Source organism: Rutilus rutilus (assembly GCF_951802725.1).
Source record: "Rutilus rutilus genome assembly, chromosome: 3".
Classification (NCBI taxonomy): domain Eukaryota; kingdom Metazoa; phylum Chordata; class Actinopteri; order Cypriniformes; family Leuciscidae; genus Rutilus; species Rutilus rutilus.
In genome coordinates this window covers 1,166,037-1,193,022 of record NC_140211.1, presented here as the reverse complement: position 1 = coordinate 1,193,022, position 26,986 = coordinate 1,166,037, and the positions used below count along the sequence as shown (strand labels likewise).

At 39.8% G+C, this 26,986-nt stretch overlaps 1 protein-coding gene across 8 annotated transcripts in view; it reads left to right on the top strand.

Moving 5' to 3' along the window:
• LOC311287872 (uncharacterized protein) overlaps nucleotides 1-25,293 on the top strand; it is a 28,583-nt gene extending 3,290 nt beyond the window's left edge. Inside the window, exons 3-10 of one of the 8 annotated variants that reach the window (XR_014626826.1) lie at nucleotides 3,340-3,424; nucleotides 3,841-4,036; nucleotides 4,276-4,344; nucleotides 4,472-5,388; nucleotides 20,510-21,285; nucleotides 21,390-21,593; nucleotides 22,135-23,705; nucleotides 23,898-25,293. Coding sequence is in view for 1 of the 8 variants with exons in the window: in XM_084404982.1 (XP_084261108.1) it covers nucleotides 3,340-3,424; nucleotides 3,841-4,036; nucleotides 4,276-4,344; nucleotides 4,472-5,388; nucleotides 20,510-21,285; nucleotides 21,390-21,593; nucleotides 22,135-22,373 (2,486 nt within the window). In the remaining 7 variants the exon portion in view is untranslated. Of the gene's footprint in view, nucleotides 1-3,339; nucleotides 3,425-3,840; nucleotides 4,037-4,275; nucleotides 4,345-4,471; nucleotides 5,389-20,509; nucleotides 21,286-21,389; nucleotides 21,594-22,134 lie in introns of all 8 variants that reach the window. The other 7 variants (XR_014626827.1, XR_014626828.1, XR_014626829.1 and 4 more) reach the window with 7 other exon arrangements.
• Nucleotides 25,294-26,986: the final 1,693 nt, after the last annotated feature.

The window sequence follows — 26,986 nt, the reverse complement described above, 5'->3', positions numbered from 1 at the left end:
ATTCCGATTGTCAAATATTTGCAACGCAATATATATATATATATATATATATATATATATATATATATATATATATAAAACGCAAAGTATTGCAAGAAAGAGGCAAAATGAATGCGATCTTTAGACAATTTTTTAAATACTCGACGGGCCGGATTAAACAGCCTAACGGGCCGTATGTGGCCCGCGGGCCGTAGTTTGCCCACCCCTGCAGTAGGCTATATTTAAAATAATTGTTTAATGGCATCTTTTTATGAATGAAGGCCAGTATCACTGATATTAATATAGCTACTGATGTCTCGATGAAAATGATTTTTTACTTTTGAAAATTGTAACAACTTTTAATGTAAGTGAACTTAAAACAATCCTCACATAAACCCAAAAATAAATGTAATATTTACCTGTGCCCTTCCTGTCTAACAGGTATGAAATATACAGAAACTGAATAAGGTTATCAAACAGTCCGCACTGCATAAATTATAAATTAAATATAGATTAATCCTTATTAAAGCTACAAACGTTCTTTAGTCAAGAGCAGTGAGTGTTTTTCTCTGTTCCCTTTGTTCTGTGGTTATCTTTACTGACAGACAGAATTAGAGGCCGCTGTCCCTTTAAGAGCAGCCGCTGCTGACAGGATCTCAGCGTCTCATTCTCTCATTTACTCTTGTTCTTTTAAGACTTTATTTAACTTATTTAAGACTGCTTTTCTGTTATGAGGATACTCGACAAAACGGACATTTTGGCATAAATGTGTTTGTTATTGTTCGTTCAAGCGCGGAAGAGAACTGCCCAGCAAAACTGATTCTGGCGCGAGTCTTTATATATATTCTATATATATATATATATATATATATATATATTAGGGGTGGCACGGTACATGAAAAAACATCGGTTCGCTTGTCTCGGTTCGGTGCGCGTGTGCGTCGCGCGGTTTGCACGGTTCGACGCATGCGCAATGTAGCCTCGTGCCCGTGCTAATACAATGCTAAATCATAAATCAGACATATGTAGAATTACATTACAATGTCCAGCAAACGATTTATATAGTACACTGAGTTTACCTAGACATTTAATGAGATCTACTCCACTATATGTTGTTTTTTTCATGTGAATAAATAGGCTACATAGATCGACTGTTCCACGTAGCCTAATGGTCCAGTGGCAGAACTTGCCAAGCGTATCAAAGGTTCTGAGTTCTAATCTGCGCTCGTATATATTTTTTTCTTTATCAAAACCGATTATGTTTATCAGCGGTTGTATATCAAGCAGGGACCGATTTGTATGAATTTTGTTTTATTATTTAATCGGAACGAGTAGCCTTGAGTCTCCTCAATGGATTGAAGCGCGCGTCCGAGTGATGAATGTGCGGCCGCTGCGGTGTGTGCGCGAGCCACGAGAACACTGTATCAGCACCACTGATCGCAACTGCAACGAGCACTTTGATCACTTGATTAAAAAAACACATTTCAGCGCTAAATTGCTTCTTATTTAACAAACGAATGAAACAAATACTTTGCTAGTTAACTGGAAATGTTTTATTTATTTGTATTGGTACACCCGTGCTGCAAGATAATATCAACCCTGGCAAAAAATGGTGGGGACATGTCCCGCCTATGATGACGAGACACGAGGATAAATTGACAAATAACGGTCCAACACAGCCCACGTAGCTCTACAGATGATGGACCTCCAGGGCCACTGAAAGTTTCCTCAGGGTGACTGCTCACTCATATTACTTCAGAATGGGAAATGAGAAGCTGCGTTTTGCAAACACACCCCATTTATGAAATAAATAAATAAATAAATAATTAGATAATTCAGCTATATATCATATGCTGAAGTAAATTTTTGGAGTGTTAAAGATTAAAAGAAAAAACAACAACATGAACCGTACAGAACCGAAAACCGTGACCCTAAAACCGTGATACGAACCGAACCGTGGGTTTTGTGAACCGTGCCACCCCTAATATATATATATATATATATATATATATTCGATACCACAGCTAAAACTACTAACCTAACTAATGTAGTCAGTGGTAAAATAAAAACATAATCAAATAGAAGCAAAAGCACAAATAAAGGCAATATGACAAAGATTCAAATGAAATAAAAAGCTATTTTCGGGTTTTTCATGTAGGTCTAACAGTAGTTATCAAGTAAGCAAATGTAAATTAAACTGCATAGTCTTCACTGTATAAATTAAACATATTTCTTAATTAATCCTTATTAAAGTTGCAAAAGTTATTCAGTCAACAGAAGTGAGTGATTGTTTTCTTTGTCGTTTGTTGTTTGGTTAACATTAAACGCTGCAGGAATATTAGGCTGCTGTCACTTTAAGAGTGAATGTGCTGATCTAATATCCTGATACTGATACACATGCGTTTACTGTCTCAACTGGTTACGTTCACTTAAGACATAACCGACGATGGTTGCTAGGATACGCGCTATTTTTTACATCATTTTATGTGAATTAGAAGACGTGCAAGAGCTCAGTTTAGTATTCGCGAGATTTGTATGTTTGCGCACACAAAACTTCCTACGAATAGCGAAATCAGCTGAAATTATTCAGACACCAGATATCATGTGTGATATTGTTTCACTAGTGTGATCAGGACACTATAGTTCATTTCTGTGAGTGAGGAGAGCAAAATAAAGTAAACTGAGACATATTACACCCAAACATTCTTCACACAGAGACTACTAGTGACATAACCTAACCCTAACCCTACCAGTGACATAACCTAACCCTAACCCTACCAGTGACATAACCTAACCCTAACCCTACCAGTGACATAACCTAACCCTAACCCTACCAGTGACATAACCTAACCCTACCAGTGACATTTGGGAGCAGAAATGATTCGTTTGAGCTGATCATGTTTTGCTGAAGTGTGTTTTCTTTAATTGCTAATGCTCTTTTTACACACAGACTGAACACAATGAAGCATTGCTTGGTGATTGGTTGAGCTAAACTGGTATTATCTAATTGTGTAGTTAAATTTAACAGCTGACAGATATTCAACATAATTCATGTGTGAGACAGTCTAACAGAAGGACGGACAAAACCAGTCAAATATCAACTGAGTTCTGCTCATATTTTAGTACCAGTTTCTAAACTATAGCGAATAAACTGATAATGTGAGGAATGTTGAAGGAGTCTGAATACATGATGGTTTGACTCTATATCATTCTCAACAAAAAAACAGATTTTATTCTATCTTAAGCTTTAACAAACTGTTCCATTTCTAAAAGTATAATTTGATATGTCAAGCTGTACAGGGTTAATTTCCTCATGTTTTGTGTGTGATTGACGGTTTTAACCCTTTGTTGTTGTGTAAGGGGACGAGCCGTACGCAGAGGGAGCAGAAGATCGTCTTCCCCCGCCGGGCAGCCCGTACTTCATCACCGACCCGTCACAGCTCTGGTACTGATGCTCTCAACTCTTAAAGATGATGTTTCAGGCTCTAGAACAGGTTTTCCTGCTTGAATGTTGATTATTCTCCTCATATTCTCCATTGTTGCGGCTCCTCTCTTCCCAGTCTGTCAGTAACGCTCTGTTTACTTCCTGTCTCTATGAAGCCCCTCCTTCTGAAAAGCACACTGTGCTCTGATTGGTCGGCTGGAGCAGTGTGTTGTGATTGGTCGAGCGTTTTGAGTGTGTTTGGGAAATGTCCCGCCCCTTACCATATCCGCCAGTTTAACACACTACTAACTAACTCAACCAGGCCCCGCCCCTTTATTCTGTGCATTAATTATTATAATGAGGAATATTGTGACGTGTTCGTTCCAACAGCAGAATATGGCTCTTTAATGCGTGTGTGTGTGTGTGTGTGTGTGTAGTGTTCCTGAGCTCGGGGAAGAGGGAGCGAGTGGTGTTCGAGGTCCTGTGCTCTTCCATCCGCCGGCCAACTGCAGGATTAGAGAGGTGCATTGTGGGAATCAGGTCCGGCTTGTCGTCATAGCGATTCGAGACATTGCCAAAGGTGAGGAGATCACAGTGGACTACAGCCTGAACGACTGGGGAGAAAACGCCTTGGTGAGTCAGCGAAACACACTCACATTATCAAACAATTAATCAGATATTATTTTCCTATTGTTCAATTAAATGGGAATTTATTAATTGTCACATGTTTATCTCCCACACAACCTTTATGTTTGAAAATCCCCAACGGGCCCCTGTGATGTTAAACGTTCCAGGTCCTGTTGAGACTCAGTGTGTGTGCGTGTGTGTGTGTGTGTGTTTCAGCACATTCTTCTGTGTTGTGTTTAATACAGGGGTTTCACAGCTCAGTGTCTCCACGCGGCTTTGAGTGTGGATTCAACCCAGAGGGAGACATCAAGAAGGTGAATCACACACACACACACACTCACACTCTTGAGGAAAACATCTTCCCAAAAAAAACACTTTCAGTGTTAGATTTTTAGATGATAGTGTCTCACATCCAGCTCACTTCTGTCTCCGTGTCTGTAGGAGGAGGATCCCGGTTCCCTCCCTCTCTCTCTCAATGTTTCCGACTACCTCACTCCCTCATGGTCTCTGTCTCCCTCCTCCTCTCCGGCGTCCCACTCCGAACCCAGCGACTCCGACCGCGAGGATGAAGAAGAAGAAGAAGAAGAGGAAGACGACGATGACGACGACGACGATGAAGAGCTAGAGGAGCTGAGGGGCCGAATGATGAGGCGGCGCAAGAAAAGAAAAACCTCAGCCAGTGTGAAGAAAAAGACTCAGCCCCGCCCCCTTTCGTTCGCTAGCCCCGCCCCTTCATCCGCCTCCCCCTTCCAGCAGCCTCTAGCCCCGCCCACCACCAACATAAACAATAACATAAACATAAACATCGGGCACGGCGCGAGTCGCAGACACTGTCCGTACTGTGGACGCCACTTCCGCTCGCTCGCGCGACACCTGGAGAAACACCACGATCAGCAGCCCGAGGTTCGAGCCGCCATGGAGCTATCGCTACTCCCCGCTAACGCTACGCCCACCGACTCCTTCCTCTCTCCCGCCCAACCCTCGTCTTCCTCGCTGGGAACGCCACTGTTTTCCCGAGAGCAAGAGCCTTTGTCTTCGCCATCTAAACCTGGAGCCGTCTCCTTCTCGCTCTCGGTGTCTCCGCCTCCGAATACCTCGAAGAAGACGAACGCGACGCCGATGCCCACTAGGAAGGGTGTTAGCAAGAGCGTTAGCAAGAGCGCTGTAACGCACACGCCTCCGCCTCCCGCCAGGAGGGGGCGCCCGCCGAAGAGAGAGAAGGAACTGCAGCAGAAGAAACAGGAGGAGATGGAGAAGACCAAAGAGGAGGCGCAGCCCACGCCTGGAAAAGAGGAGGAGGAGGAGAACGAGTTGCACGTGAAAGGAGACGGAGAAGAGAAGAACGGTGAAATGACGAGGTAAGTTTGTGTTTGAAGCTTTTGTTGCGTAGGCTATAACAGTTCGCTTGAAATCAAAAGTGGAGTTGTATGGAAGCTTGTTTCCGCCACAGAATAAAAATGGTAATTGCGACTTTTTATCTTGCAATTTAGACTTTTATCTCAGAATTGTGTGATATAAAGTCGCAATTGTGAGTTATAAAGTCAGAATTGTTATAAAGTGGCAATTGTCTGTTATAGAGTCAGAATTGCGTGATATAGGCTAAAGTCCGAATTTTGTGTTATAGAGTCAGAATTATGTGTTATAAGGTCAAAATTGCGTGATATAAAGTCATAATTGCATGAAATAGAGTCAGAATTGCGTGATATATCTTCAGAATTGCGTGATATAAAGTCGCAATTGCGTTATAAAGTCAGAATTGTGTGATATAAAGTAGGGGTGGGCGGTATGACCAAAATTCTGTTTCACGGTATGACTAATTTTATTTCACGGTAACAATATATTTCACGATATTTATATCTGTAGTTATTCTCGAAAAATCTACAAAAAGGGCTTTGTATAATAAATAAACCCAAATACTTTAGAAATGAAAAGTACTTCACTTTGTTTGAATTTTCTTTTTCTTTTATTTGGTAAATTATTTCTTTGGTAAACTATTTTTAATAGCTAAATATAGTAAACAAAACACTCTAATCAACTTTTAGATGAACTTCCCCCAACTGATTGATATTAAATACAACTCATAGGTGCAATTAAACTTTAAATAAAGTGTTGCTGAATAATTTTTCAATCTCATGTTATTGCTTTACTTCATCAATCAGTTTATAATATCTGAATATTTTATATTGAATTATTCTATTCATAATAAATTAGTTACTTCCTTTTAATTTGGTAGGATATTAGTAGATACTAGTTATGTTTAAATGTTTTCCTGGTACATTTTTGCCATGTCTGCTTTTAAAGGGCTTGTTTTGTTCTTTTTGTGATATCTGGCAACCCGTCACCTAAAGCTTTAATCAAGAGAGGTTCAGAAGTGTCAAGTTCATAGGTGACTAGGAGAACAGCAGTAAGAAAACCGAACAGCAGCTACTGTTAGTGTTGATTGACTAAGTAGTGTAAATTATACACACCTTGTATCTCTGCCATTATTTTACATAGCTCGGTGAACACCGACACACCGCGCTCCCTCTCAGTGCGTGTGCACGGTACGCGCGCGTCTTTTGCATCAGTAAAATGCGATCGGTTAATTTGAGTGACAAGTTGTAATCATGCATTGAATCGAAGATTTTATCAGCTGTTTCAGTGGCCAGTTGTTTTGAGTTAGAAATATATAACTCGCGCTGCATATTTAGTAATTTTGCCTCAGATACAGGATTATACATTTGCTTTAACAAGCAGGTTGTTCATTACCACGGCAACCGCTCGCGTGTCATGCTGAATGCGAGTTTCGTGTTTAAAAAGTAAATACGTAAGAGACAGAAAGATGCAAATAACTATACATTATTTATGGTTATTATTTCTATTCGTTACGATATTGATATATGAACTGTTGTTGTCAAGTAAGCTTCATGCTTTCCCCGTTGCGATCGTGCACTCCTCTAAACTGTAGCCTACGGGTGCTGCACTGCTAGTTGACATTCTGCGCCTTTTCCCCCGAAAATATCACGTTAGCAACAACCCTTTAGAAAACGTAATTACTTTGTGGATCCTCTTGATCTGCTTTCTCCATGTTTCTTTGACAAATCTCAGTGTCTCAGTCTCTCGCATGCTGCATGTGAGTTAACCACGCCCACTTATTTTACATGTCGTGGTATACACGGAATGAAAAAATCTGTTATGGTTGACATTTTCTACCGCGGTAACGATATATACCGTCATACCGCCCAGCCCTAATATAAAGTCAGAATTGCGTGATATAAAGTCAGAATTGCGAGATTTAAAGTCAGAATTGTGAGATTTAAAGTCAGAATTGTGAGATTTAAAGTCAGAATTGCGTGATATAAAGTCAGAATTGCCTGATATAAAGTCAGAATTGCCTGATATAAAGTCAGAAATACCTGATATAAAGTCAGAATTGCGCGATATAAAGTCAGAATTGCGAGATTTAAAGTCAGAATTGCATGATATAAAGTCAGAATTGCATTATAAAGTCAGAATTGCCTGATATAAAGTCAGAATTGCCTGATATAAAGTCAGAATTGCGTGATATAAAGTCAGAATTGCGTGATATAAAGTCAGAATTGCATGATATAAAGTCAGAATTGCCTGATATAAAGTCAGAATTGCATGATATAAAGTCAGAATTGCGTGATATAAAGTCAGAATTGCGTGATATAAAGTCAGAATTGCGAGATTTAAAGTCAGAATTGCATGATATAAAGTCAGAATTGCATTATAAAGTCAGAATTGCCTGATATAAAGTCAGAATTGCCTGATATAAAGTCAGAATTGCATGATATAAAGTCAGAATTGCGTGATATAAAGTCAGAATTGCGAGATTTAAAGTCAGAATTGCCTGATATAAAGTCAGAATTGCCTGATATAAAGTCAGAATTGCCTGATATAAAGTCAGAAATACCTGATATAAAGTCAGAATTGCGTGATATAAAGTCAGAATTGCGAGATTTAAAGTCAGAATTGCATGATATAAAGTCAGAATTGCATTATAAAGTCAGAATTGCCTGATATAAAGTCAGAATTGCATGATATAAAGTCAGAATTGCCTGATATAAAGTCAGAATTGCCTGATATAAAGTCAGAATTGCCTGATATAAAGTCAGAATTGCGTGATATAAAGTCAGAATTGCCTGATATAAAGTCAGAATTGCCTGATATAAAGTCAGAAATACCTGATATAAAGTCAGAATTGCGTGATATAAAGTCAGAATTGCGAGATTTAAAGTCAGAATTGCATGATATAAAGTCAGAATTGCATTATAAAGTCAGAATTGCCTGATATAAAGTCAGAATTGCATGATATAAAGTCAGAATTGCCTGATATAAAGTCAGAATTGCCTGATATAAAGTCAGAATTGCATGATATAAAGTCAGAATTGCGTGATATAAAGTCAGAATTGCGTGATATAAAGTCAGAATTGCGAGATTTAAAGTCAGAATTGCATGATATAAAGTCAGAATTGCATTATAAAGTCAGAATTGCCTGATATAAAGTCAGAATTGCCTGATATAAAGTCAGAATTGCCTGATATAAAGTCAGAATTGCATGATATAAAGTCAGAATTGCGTGATATAAAGTCAGAATTGCGAGATTTAAAGTCAGAATTGCATGATATAAAGTCAGAATTGCATGATATAAAGTCAGAATTGCCTGATATAAAGTCAGAATTGCCTGATATAAAGTCAGAATTGCCTGATATAAAGTCAGAATTGCCTGATATAAAGTCAGAATTGCCTGATATAAAGTCAGAATTGCCTGATATAAAGTCAGAATTGCCTGATATAAAGTCAGAATTGCGTGATATAAAGTCAGAATTGCGTGATATAAAGTCAGAATTGCGTGATATAAAGTCAGAATTGCGTGATATAAAGTCAGAATTGCGTGATATAAAGTCAGAATTGCCTGATATAAAGTCAGAATTGCCTGATATAAAGTCAGAATTGCGTTATAACGTCAGAATTGCGTGATATAAATTCAGAATTGCGTGATCTAGTCATAATTGTGTGATATTAAGTCAGAATTGCCTGATATAAAGTCAGAATTGCCTGATATAAAGTCAGAATTGCCTGATATAAATTCAGAATTGCGTGATCTAGTCATAATTGCGTGATATTACGTCAGAATTGCGTGATATAAAGTCAGAATTGCATGATGGAAAGTCGCAATTGCGTTATAAATTCAGAATTGCGTGATCTAGTCATAATTGCGTGATATTAAGTCAGAATTGCCTGATATTGCCTGATATAAAGTCAAAATTGCCTGATATTCTGCTCCCAATGAGCCAAATAATGAGAAAGAACCAGATCTCTTACCACAGCTCTGCAGACGACACACAGCTCTACTTAGCCCTATTGCCTAACGATTACAGCCCCATTGACTCCCTGTGCCAATGCATTGATGAAGTCAACAGTTGGATGTGTCAAAACTTTCTTCAATTAAACAAAGACAAAACTGAAGTCATTGCGTTTGGAAACAAAGATGAAGTTCTCAAGGTTGAACGCATACCTTCACTCTAGGGGTCAAACAACAAAAAATCAAGTCAGGAATCTTGGTGTGACACTAGAGTCAGACCTTAGTTTCAGTAGTCATGTCAAAGCTAAATCAGCATACTATCATCTGAAAAATATTGCAAGAATTAGATGCTTTGTTTCCAGACAAGACTTAGAGAAACTTGTTCATGCTTTCATCACCAGCAGGGTGGATTATTGTAATGGACTCCTCACTGGCCTTCCCAAAAACACCATAAGACAGTGTCAGCTCATACAGAACGCTGAGCAGAACCAGAACATATGAGCACATCACACCAGTCCTCAGGTCTTTACACTGGCTCCCAGTTAGATTTAGGAGTGATTTTAAAGTATTATTACTGGTATACAAATTATTCAATGGCCTAGGACCTCAATATATTGCAGATATGCTCACTGAATATAAACCCAACAGATCACTCAGATCATTAGGATCATATCAGCTAGAAATACCAAGGGTTCACTCTAAGCATGGCGAGTCGGCTTTAGCTATTATGCTGGAACAGCTTCCAGAGGAGATCAGATGTGCTCCTACTGTAGTCACATTCACATCCAGACTCAAAACACTTCTGTTTAGCTGTGCATTTACTGAATGAGCACTGTGCCAATGTTCGTCCGACTTTCTGTACTGTACTGTACTGTATTTTATTTTTCTAAACTGTTTTAATTATTCTTATTTCTTTTTATTATTTTAATTTCTTCTATGTAAAGCACTTTGAACTGCCATTGTGTATGAAATGTGCTATATAAATAAATTTGCCTTGCCTTGATATATAGCCTAGTCAGAATTGCCTGATATAAAGTCAGAATTGCCTGATATAAAGTCAGAATTGCGTGATATAAAGTCGCAATTGCCTGATATAAAGTCAGAATTGCGTGATATAAAGTCGCAATTGCGTGATATAAAGTCAGAATTGCCCCGATATTGTCAAAATTGCCTGATATAAAGTCAGAATTGCGTGATATAAAGTCAAAATTGCCTGATATAAAGTCAGAATTGCGTGATATAAAGTCACAATTGCCTGATATAAAGTCAGAATTGCGTGATATAAAGTCGCAATTGCGTGATATAAAGTCAGAATTGCCCCGATATTGTCAGAATTGCGAGATATAAAGTCAGAATTGCGAGATATAAAGTCAGAATTGCCTGATATAAAGTCAGAATTGCCTGATATATAGTCAGAATTGCCTGATATATAGTCAGAATTGCGTGATATAAAGTCAGAATTGCCTGATATAAAGTCAGAATTGCCTGATATAAAGTCAGAATTGGGAGATATAAAGTCACAATTGCCTGATATGAAGTCAGAATTGCGTGATATAAAGTCGCAATTGCATTATAAAGTCAGAATTGCGTGATATAAAGTCACAATTGCTTGATATAAAGTCAGAATTGCGTGATATAAAGTCGCAATTGCGTGATATAAAGTCAGAATTGCCCGATATTGTCAGAAATGCGAGATATAAAGTCAGAATTGCCTGATATAAAGTCAGAATTGCCTGATATAAAGTCAGAATTGCCTGATATAAAGTCAGAATTGCCTGATATATAGTCAGAATTGCGTGATATAAAGTCAGAATTGCCTGATATAAAGTCAGAATTGCGTGATATAAAGTCGCAATTGCCTGATATAAAGTCAGAATTGCCTGATATAAAGTCAGAATTGCCTGATATAAAGTCGCAATTGCGTGATATAAAGTCGCAATTGCGTGATATAAAGTCGCAATTGTATGATATAAATTCAGAATTGGGAGATATAAAGTCAGAATTGCGTGATATAAAGTCGCAATTGCCTGATATAAAGTCAGAATTGGGAGATATAAAGTCAGAATTGCATGATAGAAAGTCGCAATTGCGTGATATAAAGTCAGAATTGCCTGAATTTAAGTCAGAATTGCGTGATATAAAGTCGCAATTGCGTGAAATAAAGTCAGAATTGCGTGATATAAAGTCAGAATTACCTATATATAAAGTCAGAATTGCGTGATATAAAGTCAGAATTGGGAGATATAAAGTCAGAATTGCGTGATATAAAGTCGCAATTGTGTGATATAAAGTCGCAATTGCGTGATATAAAGTCAGAATTGGGAGATATAAAGTCAGAATTGCGTGATATAAAGTCGCAATTGCCTGATATAAAGTCGCAATTGTGTGATATAAAGTCAGAATTGGGAGATATAAAGTCAGAGTTGCGTGATATAAAGTCGCAATTGCGTGATATAAAGTCGCAATTGTGTGATATAAAGTCAGAATTGGGAGATATAAAGTCAGAATTGCGTGATATAAAGTCGCAATTGCCTGATATAAAGTCAGAATTGCGTGATATAAAGTCGCAATTGCGTGATATAAAGTCGCAATTGTGTGATATAAAGTCAGAATTGTGTGATATAAAGTCAGAATTGCGTGATATAAAGTCGCAATTGCGTGATATAAAGTCAGAATTGCGTGATATAAAGTCAGAATTGGGAGATATAAAGTCAGAATTGCGTGATATAAAGTCGCAATTGCGTGATATAAAGTCAGAATTGGGAGATATAAAGTCGCAATTGCGTGATATAAAGTCGCAATTGCGTGATATAAAGTCAGAATTGGGAGATATAAAGTTAGAATTGCGTGATATAAAGTCGCAATTGCCTGATATAAAGTCAGAATTGCCTGATATATAGTCAGAATTGCGTGATATAAAGTCAGAATTGGGTGATATAAAGTCGCAATTGCCTGATATAGTCAGAATTGCGTGATATAAAGTCAGAATTGCGTGATATAAAGTCGCAATTGTGTGATATAAAGTCAGAATTGCGTGATATAAAGTCAGAATTGGGAGATATAAAGTCAGAATTGCGTGATATAAAGTCGCAATTGCGTGATATAAAGTCAGAATTGGGAGATATAAAGTCAGAATTGCGTGATATAAAGTCGCAATTGCGTGATATAAAGTCAGAATTGCGTGATATAAAGTCGCAATTGCCTGATATAAAGTCGCAATTGTGTGATATAAAGTCAGAATTGGGAGATATAAAGTCAGAATTGCGTGATATAACGTCGCAATTGTGTGATATAAAGTCAGAATTGGGAGATATAAAGTCAGAATTGCATGATAGAAAGTCGCAATTGCGTGATATAAAGTCAGAATTGCCTGAATTTAAGTCAGAATTGCGTGATATAAAGTCGCAATTGCGTGAAATAAAGTCAGAATTGCGTGATATAAAGTCAGAATTGGGAGATATAAAGTCAGAATTGCGTGATATAAAGTCAGAATTGCGTGATATAAAGTCAGAATTGCGTGATATAAAGTCGCAATTGCGTGATATAAAGTCAGAATTGCGTGATATAAAGTCAGAATTGCGTGATATAAAGTCGCAATTGCGTGATATAAAGTCGCAATTGCGTTATAAAGTCAGAATTGCCTGATATATAGTCAGAATTGCCTGATATAAAGTCAGAATTGCGTGATATAAAGTCAGAATTGCCTGATATAAAGTCAGAATTGCCTGATATAAAGTCAGAATTGCCTGATATAAAGTCAGAATTGCCTGATATAAAGTCAGAATTGCCTGATATAAAGTCAGAATTGCATGATAGAAAGTCGCAATTGCGTGATATAAAGTCAGAATTGTGTGATATAAAGTCGCAATTGCGTGATATATAGTCAGAATTGCGTGATATTAAGCCAGAATTGCGTGATATAAAGTCAGAATTGCCTGATATAAAGTCAGAATTGCCTGATATAAAGTCAGAATTGCCTGATATATAATCAGAATTGCCTGATATAAAGTCAGAATTGTGTGATATAAAGTCAGAATTGTGTGATATAAAGTCAGAATTGCGTGATATAAAGTCAGAATTGCCTGATAGTCAGAATTGCCTGATATATAGTCAGAATTGCCTGATATAAAGTCAGAATTGGGAGATATAAAGTCAGAATTGCATGATAGAAAGTCGCAATTGCGTTATAAAGTCAGAATTGCCTGATATATAGTCAGAATTGCGTGATATTAAGCCAGAATTGCGTGACATAAAGTCAGAATTGCCTGATATAAAGTCAGAATTGCCTGATATAAAGTCAGAATTGTGTGATATAAAGTCAGAATTGCCTGATATAAAGTCAGAATTGCGTGATATAAAGTCAGAATTGCGTGATATAAAGTCAGAATTGCGTGATATAAAGTCAGAATTGCCTGATATAAAGTCAGAATTGCCTGATATAAAGTCAGAATTGCCTGATATAAAGTCAGAATTGCGTGATATAAAGTCGCAATTGCGTGATATAAAGTCAGAATTGCCTGATATAAAGTCAGAATTGCCTGATATAAAGTCAGAATTGTGTGATATAAAGTCAGAATTGCCTGATATAAAGTCAGAATTGCGTGATATAAAGTCAGAATTGCCTGATATAAAGTCAGAATTGCCTGATATAAAGTCAGAATTGCCTGATATAAAGTCAGAATTGCGTGATATAAAGTCGCAATTGCGTGATATAAAGTCAGAATTGCCTGATATAAAGTCAGAATTGCCTGATATAAAGTCAGAATTGCATGATAGAAAGTCGCAATTGCGTGATATATAGTCAGAATTGCGTGATATAAAGTCAGAATTGCCTGATATAAAGTCAGAATTGCCTGATATAAAGTCAGAATTGCCTGATATAAAGTCAGAATTGTGTGATATAAAGTCAGAATTGTGTGATATAAAGTCAGAATTGCGTGATATAAAGTCAGAATTGCCTGATAGTCAGAATTGCCTGATATAAAGTCAGAATTGCCTGATATAAAGTCAGAATTGCGTGATATAAAGTCAGAATTGCGTGATATAAAGTCAGAATTGCCTGATAGTCAGAATTGCGTGATATAAAGTCAGAATTGCGTGATATAAAGTCGCAATTGCGTGATATAAAGTCAGAATTGCGTGATATAAAGTCAGAATTGCGTGATATAAAGTCGCAATTGCGTGATATAAAGTCGCAATTGCGTTATAAAGTCAGAATTGCCTGATATATAGTCAGAATTGCCTGATATAAAGTCAGAATTGGGAGATATAAAGTCAGAATTGCATGATAGAAAGTCGCAATTGCGTTATAAAGTCAGAATTGCCTGATATATAGTCAGAATTGCCTGATATAAAGTCAGAATTGCCTGATATAAAGTCAGAATTGCCTGATATAAAGTCAGAATTGCGTGATATAAAGTCAGAATTGCCTGATATAAAGTCAGAATTGCGTGATATAAAGTCAGAATTGCCTGATATAAAGTTAGAATTGCGTGATATAAAGTCAGAATTGCGTGATATAAAGTCAGAATTGCGTGATATAAAGTCAGAATTGCCTGATATAAAGTCAGAATTGCGTGATATAAAGTCAGAATTGCGTGATATGAAGTCGCAATTGCGTGATATAAAGTCAGAATTGCCTGATATAAAGTCAGAATTGGGAGATATAAAGTCAGAATTGCATGATAGAAAGTCGCAATTGCGTGATATATAGTCAGAATTGCGTGATATAAAGTCAGAATTGGGAGATATAAAGTCAGAATTGTGTGATATAAAGTCAGAATTGCGTGATATATAGTCAGAATTGCCTGATATAAAGTCAGAATTGTGTGATATAAAGTCAGAATTGTGTGATATAAAGTCAGAATTTCCTGATAGTCAGAATTGCGTGATATAAAGTCAGAATTGCCTGATATAGTCAGAATTGCCTGATATAAAGTCAGAATTGCGTGATATATAGTCAGAATTGCCTGATATAAAGTCAGAATTGTGTGATATAAAGTCAGAATTGCGTGATATAAAGTCAGAATTGCCTGATAGTCAGAATTGCCTGATATAAAGTCAGAATTGCGTGATATAAAGTCAGAATTGCGTGATATAAAGTCAGAATTCCCTGATAGTCAGAATTGCCTGATAGTCAGAATTGCGTGATATAAAGTCAGAATTGCCTGATAGTCAGAATTGCATGATATAGTCAGAATTGCGTGATATAAAGTCAGAATTGCCTGATATATAGTCAGAATTGCCTGATATACAGTCAGAATTGCGTGATATAAAGTCAGAATTGCCTGATAGTCAGAATTGCCTGATATAAAGTCAGAATTGCCTGATATAAAGTCAGAATTGTGTGATATAAAGTCAGAATTGCGTGATATAAAGTCAGAATTGCGTGATATAAAGTCAGAATTGCCTGATATAATGTCAGAATTGTGTGATATAAAGTCAGAATTGCCTGATATAAAGTCAGAATTGTGTGATATAAAGTCAGAATTGCGTGATATAAAGTCAGAATTGTGTGATATAAAGTCAGAATTGCGTGATATAAAGTCAGAATTGCCTGATATAAAGTCAGAATTGTGTGATATAAAGTCAGAATTGCGAGATATAAAGTCAGAATTGTGTGATATAAAGTCAGAATTGCGTGATATAAAGTCAGAATTGCCTGATATAAAGTCAGAATTGTCATCTCTTTTGTCGTGTGTCGGCCATATCAAATTTCTCAAGAATATACATTTTTAACATTAGTCGTTGTGGTTGTCTAGAACATCTCTCCTCTAGCTAACTTCCCTCCTCATGCTTTTCTCTCCTCCATCCCGCGCATGTGCACGCGCATTAACTAATTTCGTTCATCCGATGATGTTGTTATTGTTATATTTGTGCTGTGGACTCTGGTAATCTTTTTTTATATTTAGAACAATATCTTTAGGCTATTTATCGTTACAGTTATAGTCTTCGGTGTGAACGGGCTTTAATGCAGTGCCTTTTAACTTGTGGGTCGCAACCCTGAAGTGGGTCGCAGGTCTGTTCTGAAACAGTGCTGTTGGACTGTGCAGTTGTGGTGGCAAACTAAATTCTATCACTGAATAAGAGACAAACATTTCCAGTTGTCTTTGATGAGGTTTATTTAGGTCAGCAGTCGTACAGTCACACATCCTTCATCCTTTATAGTCTTGACTCCCAGAATGTTATCTCTCTAGGCCAATGATGGTAAAAGTGGAGGCCCTCTTGTCACGTACCAACACTCTTTACCATTCAAATACAGTTCCATATTAGAGTAAGGTTTGTGTGTGCTCTTTTACTGTCATATGATGATCACACACCTTAAAGATAACATTTCTTCCACAATTCCCCAATTCATTGATAAATAATACAATAATACAGAGTCATTACTTCACATTATACTCTTCATCTCTGATTTTCATATGAAGATCACTCTCCTAAACTAGTTAAATAAGATTTAAAAAGAAGAAAGCTTAGGCTGTTTTTTGTCGGGATAGTCCCTTAAGTATTTAGCAAGCAAGTAAAGACTTTATCTGAAGCCGGGCTGAATGAAGAAACGCTGTTATTGCACTTCTGACATCAAATCAGACCCTCAGTATAAACAGGAAAATAGTATAGATGTTCAGAATAGGAAAAACATATCTTAACTCAATTAATACTTTTCACTGTAACTTCCGCTGGTCGTATCATCATCAAATTTCTTTTGTTTTCGACATACATCATCAAATTGATCCTCATAATTAGACATTCAAAGCATTTGATATGAAACTACTTTTCACCTCTAAAGCTGGAAAAACATAGTATTAGACATGGCATGCACATCAACACCAAAACTCCTATCACTATCAGCACTGTGTGTCATATCCAATATTCCCACTCTCCCCAGTGGAAACATTCAAACAATGAGTTATGACTTCTGGGTGGCTCTTTTACAGCCATTCTCCTCCTGTCTCAGCATCTCTGATGTGTCTCATTTCATCATTAACCATTGTCAAATCATTCTCAGCGCTGTTTGCTGTTTCCAACACAGTAGAGCTCACAAGAAAAATAAAATAATAGAACATTAAATAAAACATAAATGAACATAAACCTAAACTTAGTAAAATACTCATTAGCCTTGTCACTACACCAAAATTGTTATAATTTGAACAGGAACAGTCAGATTTTCATAATCCCCTAATAACTTCATGAATCTCCCGGTTTGATGTCGTGCCAGTGGTGTATCAGCTGCTTTTCCTCGAGCTGCTCATCTAAACATAAATGTTAGGTAGGAGAGAAGACATTTCTTTACAACATGTCATGTTCACACAACTCGGTTGATGGCACTCGTTGTTTAACCCCTTCCATTCCCATCAATGGGTTTTCCAAACAATATCCAAAGCAAACCTTTTTTTTTTTTTTACAGAAGTTATCATCCCCGCTTTTGATGCATGGTCCAACCCTTGCATCATTTATCATAGTGTTTGAAGAAATGTTTCGGTAGACAAGGTTTGCCATCAACACTAAACCTAATGCTTCTTTAATACAGCAGCCAGAGTTCCTTCAAACAGACTTCTCTGTGTCTTAATCAGAAGACTAATGCTCTGTAACCAGTCAGAAAAATAACTTTCAGATAACGTTACACATAGGGCCCTAGAAATTTGATCAGGCAACAAAATCTCTACAAAAAATAAAAATTAGAAATTGAGTCTCGTGTCTATCCGGTCAGGTCATGGTGTACAGACAGTCAAGGACAGTCACACATCAGTGATGTTCCCGTCCTCCTCCTTTGTTCACCCACTAGCCTTTCACAAATTTGACAGGGCTCTCTTGAGCATTTTTATGATGACTTTGCCAATTTGTCACTTTTTGGCTATAAGTCACCGTTTACTATTTACATTTAGACTATATATTTCCTCATATTACTAGACAAGGGTTTTTAACCCATGATGGACTCAATCTTCAACTTCCCAATTCCAATTTACATAAATACTCTTAAACATATTAATCCAGAGAGTATTCAAATAACATCTCAAATGACAAAACTAGTCATAATTACCAGTAGCAGACAGAGGCAAGGCAAGGCAAGTTTATTTATATAGCACATTTCATACACAATGGCAATTCAAAGTGCTTTACATAGAAGAAATTAAAATAATAAAAAGAAATAAGAATAATTAAAACAGTTTAGAAAAATAAAATAAAATATAGTACAAACAGTCGGACGAACATTGGCACAGTGCTCATTCAGTAAATGCACAGCTGAACAGAAGTGTTTTGAGTCTGGATGTGAATGTGACTACTGTAGGAGCACGTCTGATCTCCTCTGGAAGCTGTTCCAGCATAATAGCTAAAGCGGACTCGCCATGCTTAGAGTGAACCCTTGGTATTTCTAGCTGATATGATCCTAATGATCTGAGTGATCTGTTGGGTTTATATTCAGTGAGCATATCTGCAATGTATTGAGGTCCTAGGCCATTGAATGATTTATATACCAGTAATATATCCAGTAAAATAGTCCTGGCCCCTGCGGTCGGCCCCTCGTCTCTCAAGTTTACGAGGTAGGGCTGGATGATCAGTCCCCGTCTGCTCAGGGTGTCCAAGAGGCACATCCAACGAATCCTGCCGACTACGCCAAATTGTGGTGGCAAACTAAATTCTATCACTGAATAAGAGACAAACATTTCCAGTTGTCTTTGATGAGGTTTATTTTCTTACAAGAAAAGGCCAGCAGTCACACATCCTTTATCCTTTATAGTCTTGACTCCCAGAATGTTATCTTTCTTGGCCAATGATGGTATTTCAACCATATGTGGAACATTCTTAGACTTGTTCATCATATTGTCTCCTTGAGTGGAGGCCCTCCTGTCACGACCAACACTCTTTACCGTTCCAATACAATTCCATATTAGAATAAGGTTTGTGTGTGCTCTTTTACTGTCATATGATGGTCACACACATCTTAAAGAAAAAAATTCTTCCACACAGTTAATCAAAAAATAAATTACTGAGATTATCAATGTGCAATTTTTCGAACCATCATCTTAAACTTGTAACAACAAACCAGTTGTCAACAAAAATAAAATAAAATAATTAAAATGTATCTAAAAAACACAATTTATACACAATAAATGCTCATGTTATTGCATTGAACTGACTTTGCTCACACAGTGTATAACAACTTCCCAAAACATTTATATTTTTTTATCCTTTTTTTTTTTTTTTTCATCTTGTTGCACTTGTGATGTTCCACGTTTACTAAAAAGTTCTTATAAATCTTCTGTTATATGTTATCGCCAAATATTGGATTCAATCTTTTGATCAACTTGGTTTCTTTCATTTAGCACAGATTTTGTATTAAACCTCATTAGGTAAAATTAGGTAAAAGATTTTCTGCACAAGGTTAAAGTCATCATGAAAGGGAAGTTGCACTATTCTTGTCTCCTCTATTGTGTCGTATATTCGAGTGAAACGCTTCTGGAACAAGAACAGATGTGGGCGGGAATTGAATTGGTTGTGGTTTGCTATTGGCTGATCTCATGTGAGTGACAGGTTGCCCCGCCCTCGTCATCAGAGAAGAGAAGCTGCAAGAGGGAAGGGAAGTTATTCTTAGGGATGCACAATATATGGTATCGGCCGATATATTAAAGCAAATAATGTATTATTTCCTTCAGCTGAGACTCTTCAGATGCACACTGTTCAAATTGTGTAAATAAGAATGTGGATTTAGATTTATCGGCCAATATATCGGTTATCGGCTTTCAAATATAAATAATTATCGGTATTGGCCAGAATGTTCATATCAGTGCATCCCTAGTTATACTGATTCAAGATTATTTAAACAATAATGATAAATATTCATATTCAGTGAAATATTTAATGATAAACACAGATAAATCATTTAGAATTTAAACATTGCAAAATGACATGAAAAAACAAGAATTGTCCATTTTGATTTCATTAAGACTTCAAGTTTTTCCCTGAAACTGCTATTGTTGTCCAGGTACTGAAATTTTAAAATGCTGAGATTTCACTGTGTCCTGTTGCAGCTCGCAGCTTTTCACGTGTTCTGGGTTGGTAGATGCACTGGGGGACCCGATTATAACACTTAAACACGGAAAAAGTCAGATTTTCATGATATGTCCCCTTTACAATGCTGATCGTTCACTGCGGTGTTTGTGTTTCCCGTGCAGCTCTCAGCGCTCACACATGCCTCCTCTGCTGTCGTCTCTCTCAACGCTGGTCATGTTCCTGCGCCGACAGCAGCACTCCTCGTTCCTCACGCTGTCCCGGGCCGCGGGCTCGGCGGAGGCCTGGCGTCTGCTCTGCCACTCCAGTCTAGCTCTGCTAATCCTCTACAACCGGCACCGCGAGTGCGAGGTGGCCAAGCTCACCATCCAGGACTACCGGGACCGAAACTCAGTCCTCCCGTCGGACGAGTCTCTTTCCCCTTTCGAGCGGCACGTGCTCTGCCACCTCACTCGCGTGGGCGTTTTAGGCAAACGTGGTCGCGTTCAACCGCTAATCCTTCCTCCACATTCAGAAGCGTGTCTGGATCTTCTCTTAAAGACGTCAGGAGATGTAGGAGTCGATCCTGAGAGCCCGTACGTGTTTTCCCGGCCGTATCACTCGCCGGCTACGCCACTGCGCGGCACTGACCTTCTCCGGAGCCTAGCGCGCACTAGCGGCGCTAAAAACCCCACGACGCTAACCGCACCCCGCGCCCGCCGCCAGGTGGCCATCCTAACCCAACTCCTGCTGCTCGAGGAGGGAGAAAAGGCCTCCGGCGCTGCTACCAAACGATTGGAGGATTTCCTGCAGAGGGAGTACCATGTGACCCAGAACTGCGCTCGGATTGGTCAGGACCCGGCGCTGATGAACCGCGTGGGGCGAGTGGTGTTGTACGGGGAGCGCGAGGGGGTTCTGTTCAGAGGGATGAGTTTGCAGCACATCTGCCTCGAGCTGGACGGTAAGACGGGGGAAATAAAACACTAAAATGTCATTTCTAAAGGATTGGTGTACTGGCAATAAATGGCACAAACGACTGTTAAAGTTTTCTCTCTGTTCCGGCAGTGATGTCGGGAAACTCTGCCGACTCTTTCTCGGAGGATTCTGATGGGGAAGGCAATGGGAATAAGGAGAGAGCTGTCGTTGTAAAGAAGAGAGTAGCCAGTACTCGATCGCCGCGGCAGAAGAAGGGAACTAGCCCGCGCGTGTCACAGGCCACGCCCTCTCCGTCAGCTGGGCTCAAGAGGCGGAGCTCACAGGTCAAATCAGGTGAGTCACATGACACACTACTGAGCTTGAGATTACACAACTGGCTTCTTTTCTTTACTGAAAAAGTAATGACATTTAGTTCTGTTCTGTAAAAGTTTGGTTAAATTAAATATATTGGTTTTATATCAGCCGATATATCGGATATCGACATCGGCCATCAAAAAATCCATATCGGTCAACCACTAAATAAAATCTTTAGTTTTTATCAAGTCAAATTATTTTTTGCAAATTCATATATTTTCCAATTCAGAATTTCTAATACTGTAAATATCTAAAATAAATATACATTTTATTGAGCAATTGTTATTCATGTGTTATTTACTATCTTTAAATTAAATATGTCGGCCAATATTTCAGATATCGCCAATGGCCATTCAAATTTGTGTAAATAATTGAGTAATTATGTAAAATTAATTTCAGTTTTATTGAGCTATTGTTATGAATGTTATTTACTATCTACTATTTTTATATACTATTTAATGTATGCGAGGACTGATCTCTGGGGTTTGTGTAACACGCGTGTTGTTTGCGTGTTCGCCAGGCAAGCGCGGCGTCCTGAAGCGGCCCTGGTCGGAGGCGGAGCGTGTTGCCGTGGAGACGCACCTGAAGCGCAACATCGTGGATCTGCGTGTCCCTGCGAAGGCGGACTGTGAGCGGTGTCTGCAACTCTGCCCTCTGCTGGCCAGCAACCAGCGCGACTGGAGGGCCATCAAGTTCTACTGTCACAACCGCATACAGTTACTGAGGAAACAGGGGCGGCGGGACGGGAACACGCAGTAACACACACACACACACACACCGCATACAGTTACTGAGGAAACAGGGGCGGCGGGACGGGAACACGCAGTAACACACACACACACACACACACACACACACACACACACACCGCATACAGTTACTGAGGAAACAGGGGCGGCGGGACGGGAACACGCAGTAACACACACACACACACACACCGCATACAGTTACTGAGGAAACAGGGGCGGCGGGACGGGAACACGCAGTAACACACACACACACACACACCGCATACAGTTACTGAGGAAACAGGGGCGGTGGGACGGGAACACGCAGTAACACACACACACACACCGCATACAGTTACTGAGGAAACAGGGGCGGCGGGACGGGAACACGCAGTAACACACACACACACACACCACATACAGTTACTGAGGAAACAGGGGCGGCGGGACGGGAACACGCAGTAACACACACACACACACCGCATACAGTTACTGAGGAAACAGGGGCGGCGGGACGGGAACACGCAGTAACACACACACACACACACACACACACACACACACACCGCATACAGTTACTGAGGAAACGGGCGGCGGGACGGGAACACGCAGTAACACACACACACACACACACACCGCATACAGTTACTGAGGAAACAGGGGCGGCGGGACGGGAACACGCAGTAACACACACACACACACACCGCATACAGTTACTGAGGAAACAGGGGCGGCGGGACGGGAACACGCAGTAACACACACACACACACCACATACAGTTACTGAGGAAACAGGGGCGGCGGGACGGGAACACGCAGTAACACACACACACACACACACACACACACACACACACACACCGCATACAGTTACTGAGGAAACAGGGGCGGCGGGACGGGAACACGCAGTAACACACACACACACACACTCACTCACTCACTCACTCACTCACTCACTCACTCACTCACTCACTCACACACACACACCGCATACAGTTACTGAGGAAACGGGCGGCGGGACGGGAACACGCAGTAACACACACACACACACACACACACACACACACTGTCATTGTTTACATTGACTCTGGACGCGAGTGAACAATGACAGGTTGTTATGTTATGTTAAGCTATCACACAGTGCAATGATGATGTGTGTATCACACACACACCTCCCACATTCCTGTGTGTGTTTCTAGGACCACTTCTCCGTTCCCCACACACACACTCCAGTATTCAGACTCGAGCTCACGCTGTTTCTACATGGACTGCTTTACGCGATGACATCACTCTCCCCAGAGTTTGCTGTGATGGACTGAGTTCTCCCGTTTCTCTCTCCGACTGGCTGTACAACAGTGTCAGAGGTCAGAGGTCAGACCTGCTGATGTCACGGTCAGAGAGGTCAGAGGTCAGACCTGCTGATGTCACTGTCAGAGAGGTCAGAGGTCAGACCTGCTGATGTCACGGTCAGAGAGGTCAGAGGTCAGACCTGCTGATGTCACGGTCAGAGAGGTCAGAGGTCAGACCTGCTGATGTCACGGTCAGAGAGGTCAGAGGTCAGACCTGCTGATGTCACGGTCAGAGAGGTCAGAGGTCAGACCTGCTGATGTCAGGGTCAGAGAGGTCAGAGGTCAGACCTGCTGATGTCACTGTCAGAGGTCAGACCTGCTGATGTCACGGTCAGAGAGGTCAGAGGTCAGACCTGCTGACGTCACGGTCAGAGAGGGCAGAGGTCAGACCTGCTGATGTCACAGTCAGAGGTCAGACCTGCTGATGTCACTGTCAGAGGTCAGAGGTCAGACCTGCTGATGTCAGAACACGTCCAGCTCATATTTCACCACAAAACTAACAGGATAAATATGATCCAGTGCATGAAGATGACGAAGCCTGTTGATGATCTGAGTGTTTTAGCCGTTGATATCAGCAGGATAGTTTACAGTAACCGCTGCTGTGCCTCAAACTATCACTTAAATCAAGTAATACATAAAATAAACAGTAACACTTTACAAGCTCTCATTAGTTAGCATTAGCTAATGCGCTAGTTAACATGAACTATGAGCGCTATAGTTTTACAGCACGTATGAACTTGTGTTAATGTTAGTTAATAAACGTGTATGATCTAATGATGCCGTCTTCAAATGTAGAAAGCTGCATTAACTGATATTAATAAGTGCCGTATAAGTATTGTTTATGTTGTTAGCAAATGAAAGCTTTTGTAAAGTGTTACTGTTTATTTCCATGATCAGTAGTGTTAAACACTGGCTATATCTACATGAGGAGACACAGGACTCAACATTCACACATTCAGTGTTTCAGAAGAAGATTCTTGCATTACATTAATGATTTTTCACTATTATTTATGTTCTTATGTCTGAAAATTGAGGAAACTTGTTTCCGTGGAATAATTTTTTTTTTTTTTTTAGGTAATTGCAACTTTTGTCTCACAATTTTCTAATAAAAAAGTCGCAATTACCTTTTTCATTCTTTAATTCCACGACTGACTCGAGTTTCCAAAGAAAACCTCTGATCTGAGAAATGGACTCAGCAAAACTGTGCATGCGTGTTCCCCCATACATCTTTAGGTGTGTGTGAACTTTGACCTGGACGTGTTTAGGGCTGCTGGGTTCAGGAACTCTTCAGCTTCAGTGTTCACCGAGTCTGAGATCAGTCACGCTCACTCCGGCTGAGCTCTGTGCCAATCAGAAGAGGTTAGCGAGTCCTCCTCGTGTGTGTGTGTACAGTGGCGTACCGTAACCTGATGTTAGACGTGCTCATGTACATTCTGTAAATACTGACTGCATTTTAAACTTGTTTTCTTAAACGCTGTTGTAAAGGTCTATCAGATTTTAGCCAGATGATGATATCTTGACGAACACAGAGGTCAATGTCACATTATTTGAATTTCAAGATTGTCATGTGCTTTTATTAAATTACAAACACATGGAAAAATAACTGTTGTGTGTCTGGATGTCATTTATGAGTGTTTTCACTGTGTCTATCAAACATGATCTATCATGAGTGTGAACATGTGACTCTTGTGACCAGCAGCTTTACTAGTTAGGCGGCTCATATATGGAAAAGAAACACCTAACCCTAAAAAAATTCTAACAGAAGATTTCTCAGCTGTTTTTTGTAGTATCAGGTGTCCTTAATAACATACTAAAAGTTTACCAAAGTTTGACTACTAGAAAGGTATAATGTCCAAGATGGGCAGGAAGCCCTTAAAATATCCTAACTCCTTCATTATTTGACCTAGCCAAGTAATCTTGGTGTCTAACCCCGTGTTTTCTGGGTCTATGAATCCATTGGACTTGTCTAAATTGCACTGACATGATTACATACTTATGGAATACATGATTTTGTGAGATTACTGTAAGGTTTTATCTTTGTTTGGGGTGAACCAGAGATGTAGACGGTTTAGCCTATGTCATGTAACTCCTACTCAGTACGTGTTTTTGGACACATACCCTTTTTTTGCTAAAACACAGACTTGACATTCAATGTAAAAGTTATTGCACCCAAAAGCAACTTAAATTGGAGTTGTATAACTTTGATCATAAACAACTCTGAGTTAGCCCGAACAGAGGCATGTGTGTGAACCCTCTAAAATGGTCACTCATTTCAACTTGAATAAGGGAATACATATGTAATGCATCCTCTATAGATGTTTTTGAGCCCCCTTGAGGCTCCAGGGCATCCGTGTGCTAAATTATCTAGACGACTGGCTCATTCTGGCTCACTCCAGAGAGTTGGCGTGTCGTCACAGGGACGTCCTTCTCCACCACCTCCGGTCTCTTGGTCTCAGGTTGAATGCTCAGAAGAGTGTCTTAACTCCTTCTCAGGAGACCACTTTCCTGGGTGTCTAACTCGATTCTCTCTCGATGCAGGCCAGTCTGGCCCCTGCTCGAGTTTCCAGTCCAGAAACAGTTCCCGTTTCAGGCTCGGCCATCATGTAGCGGTGGGCATATGTCGCAGGCTTCTGGGGCTCATGGCAGCAGCCTCCCCTGTGCTGCCCTTGGGTCTCCCTCATGTGAGACCATTCCTGTGGTGGATGAAACTCAGGGGCATCCGCCATTCTTGGTCTGCCTTCCGCCTGCTGAGACTGTTGCGCAGTTGCCTTTGCGCTCTTTGGAGGTGGAAAGACTCCCTCTTTTTACTTCAGGGGGTCAAGATGGGTGTAGTTTGCCGTTGACAGGTTGTCACGACGGACGCCTCTTTGACTGGTTGGGGTGCGGTCTTCGAGGGCAGACCGGCGTTCGGTGTTTGGACGGGCGAGCTTCTCTCGTGGCATATAAATTGCCTCGAGTTGCAAGCCGTCTCTCTGGCCGTAGATCATTTTCTCCCGGCCCTGATGGGCTGTCATGTCATTGTCAGGACGGACAACATGGCAGTGGTGTCCCATGTAAATCGCCAGGGAGGCTCGCGGTCGCGCACCCTCGACAGGCATGCAGACTGCCTCCTCCTTTGGGCTCAAGACAGGTTTCTTTCGCTGAGAGCAGTTCATGTTCCAGGGGACCTGAACGACGCAGCAGACTTTCTGATAGCCCAATTCTGGCCATCCCAGACGTGGTTCTCGGAGCTGAGCTCCCTGGTGGAGGGGTCCCCTTGGCAGATTCCTATATGGAGAGATCTGCTGTCTCAGCTC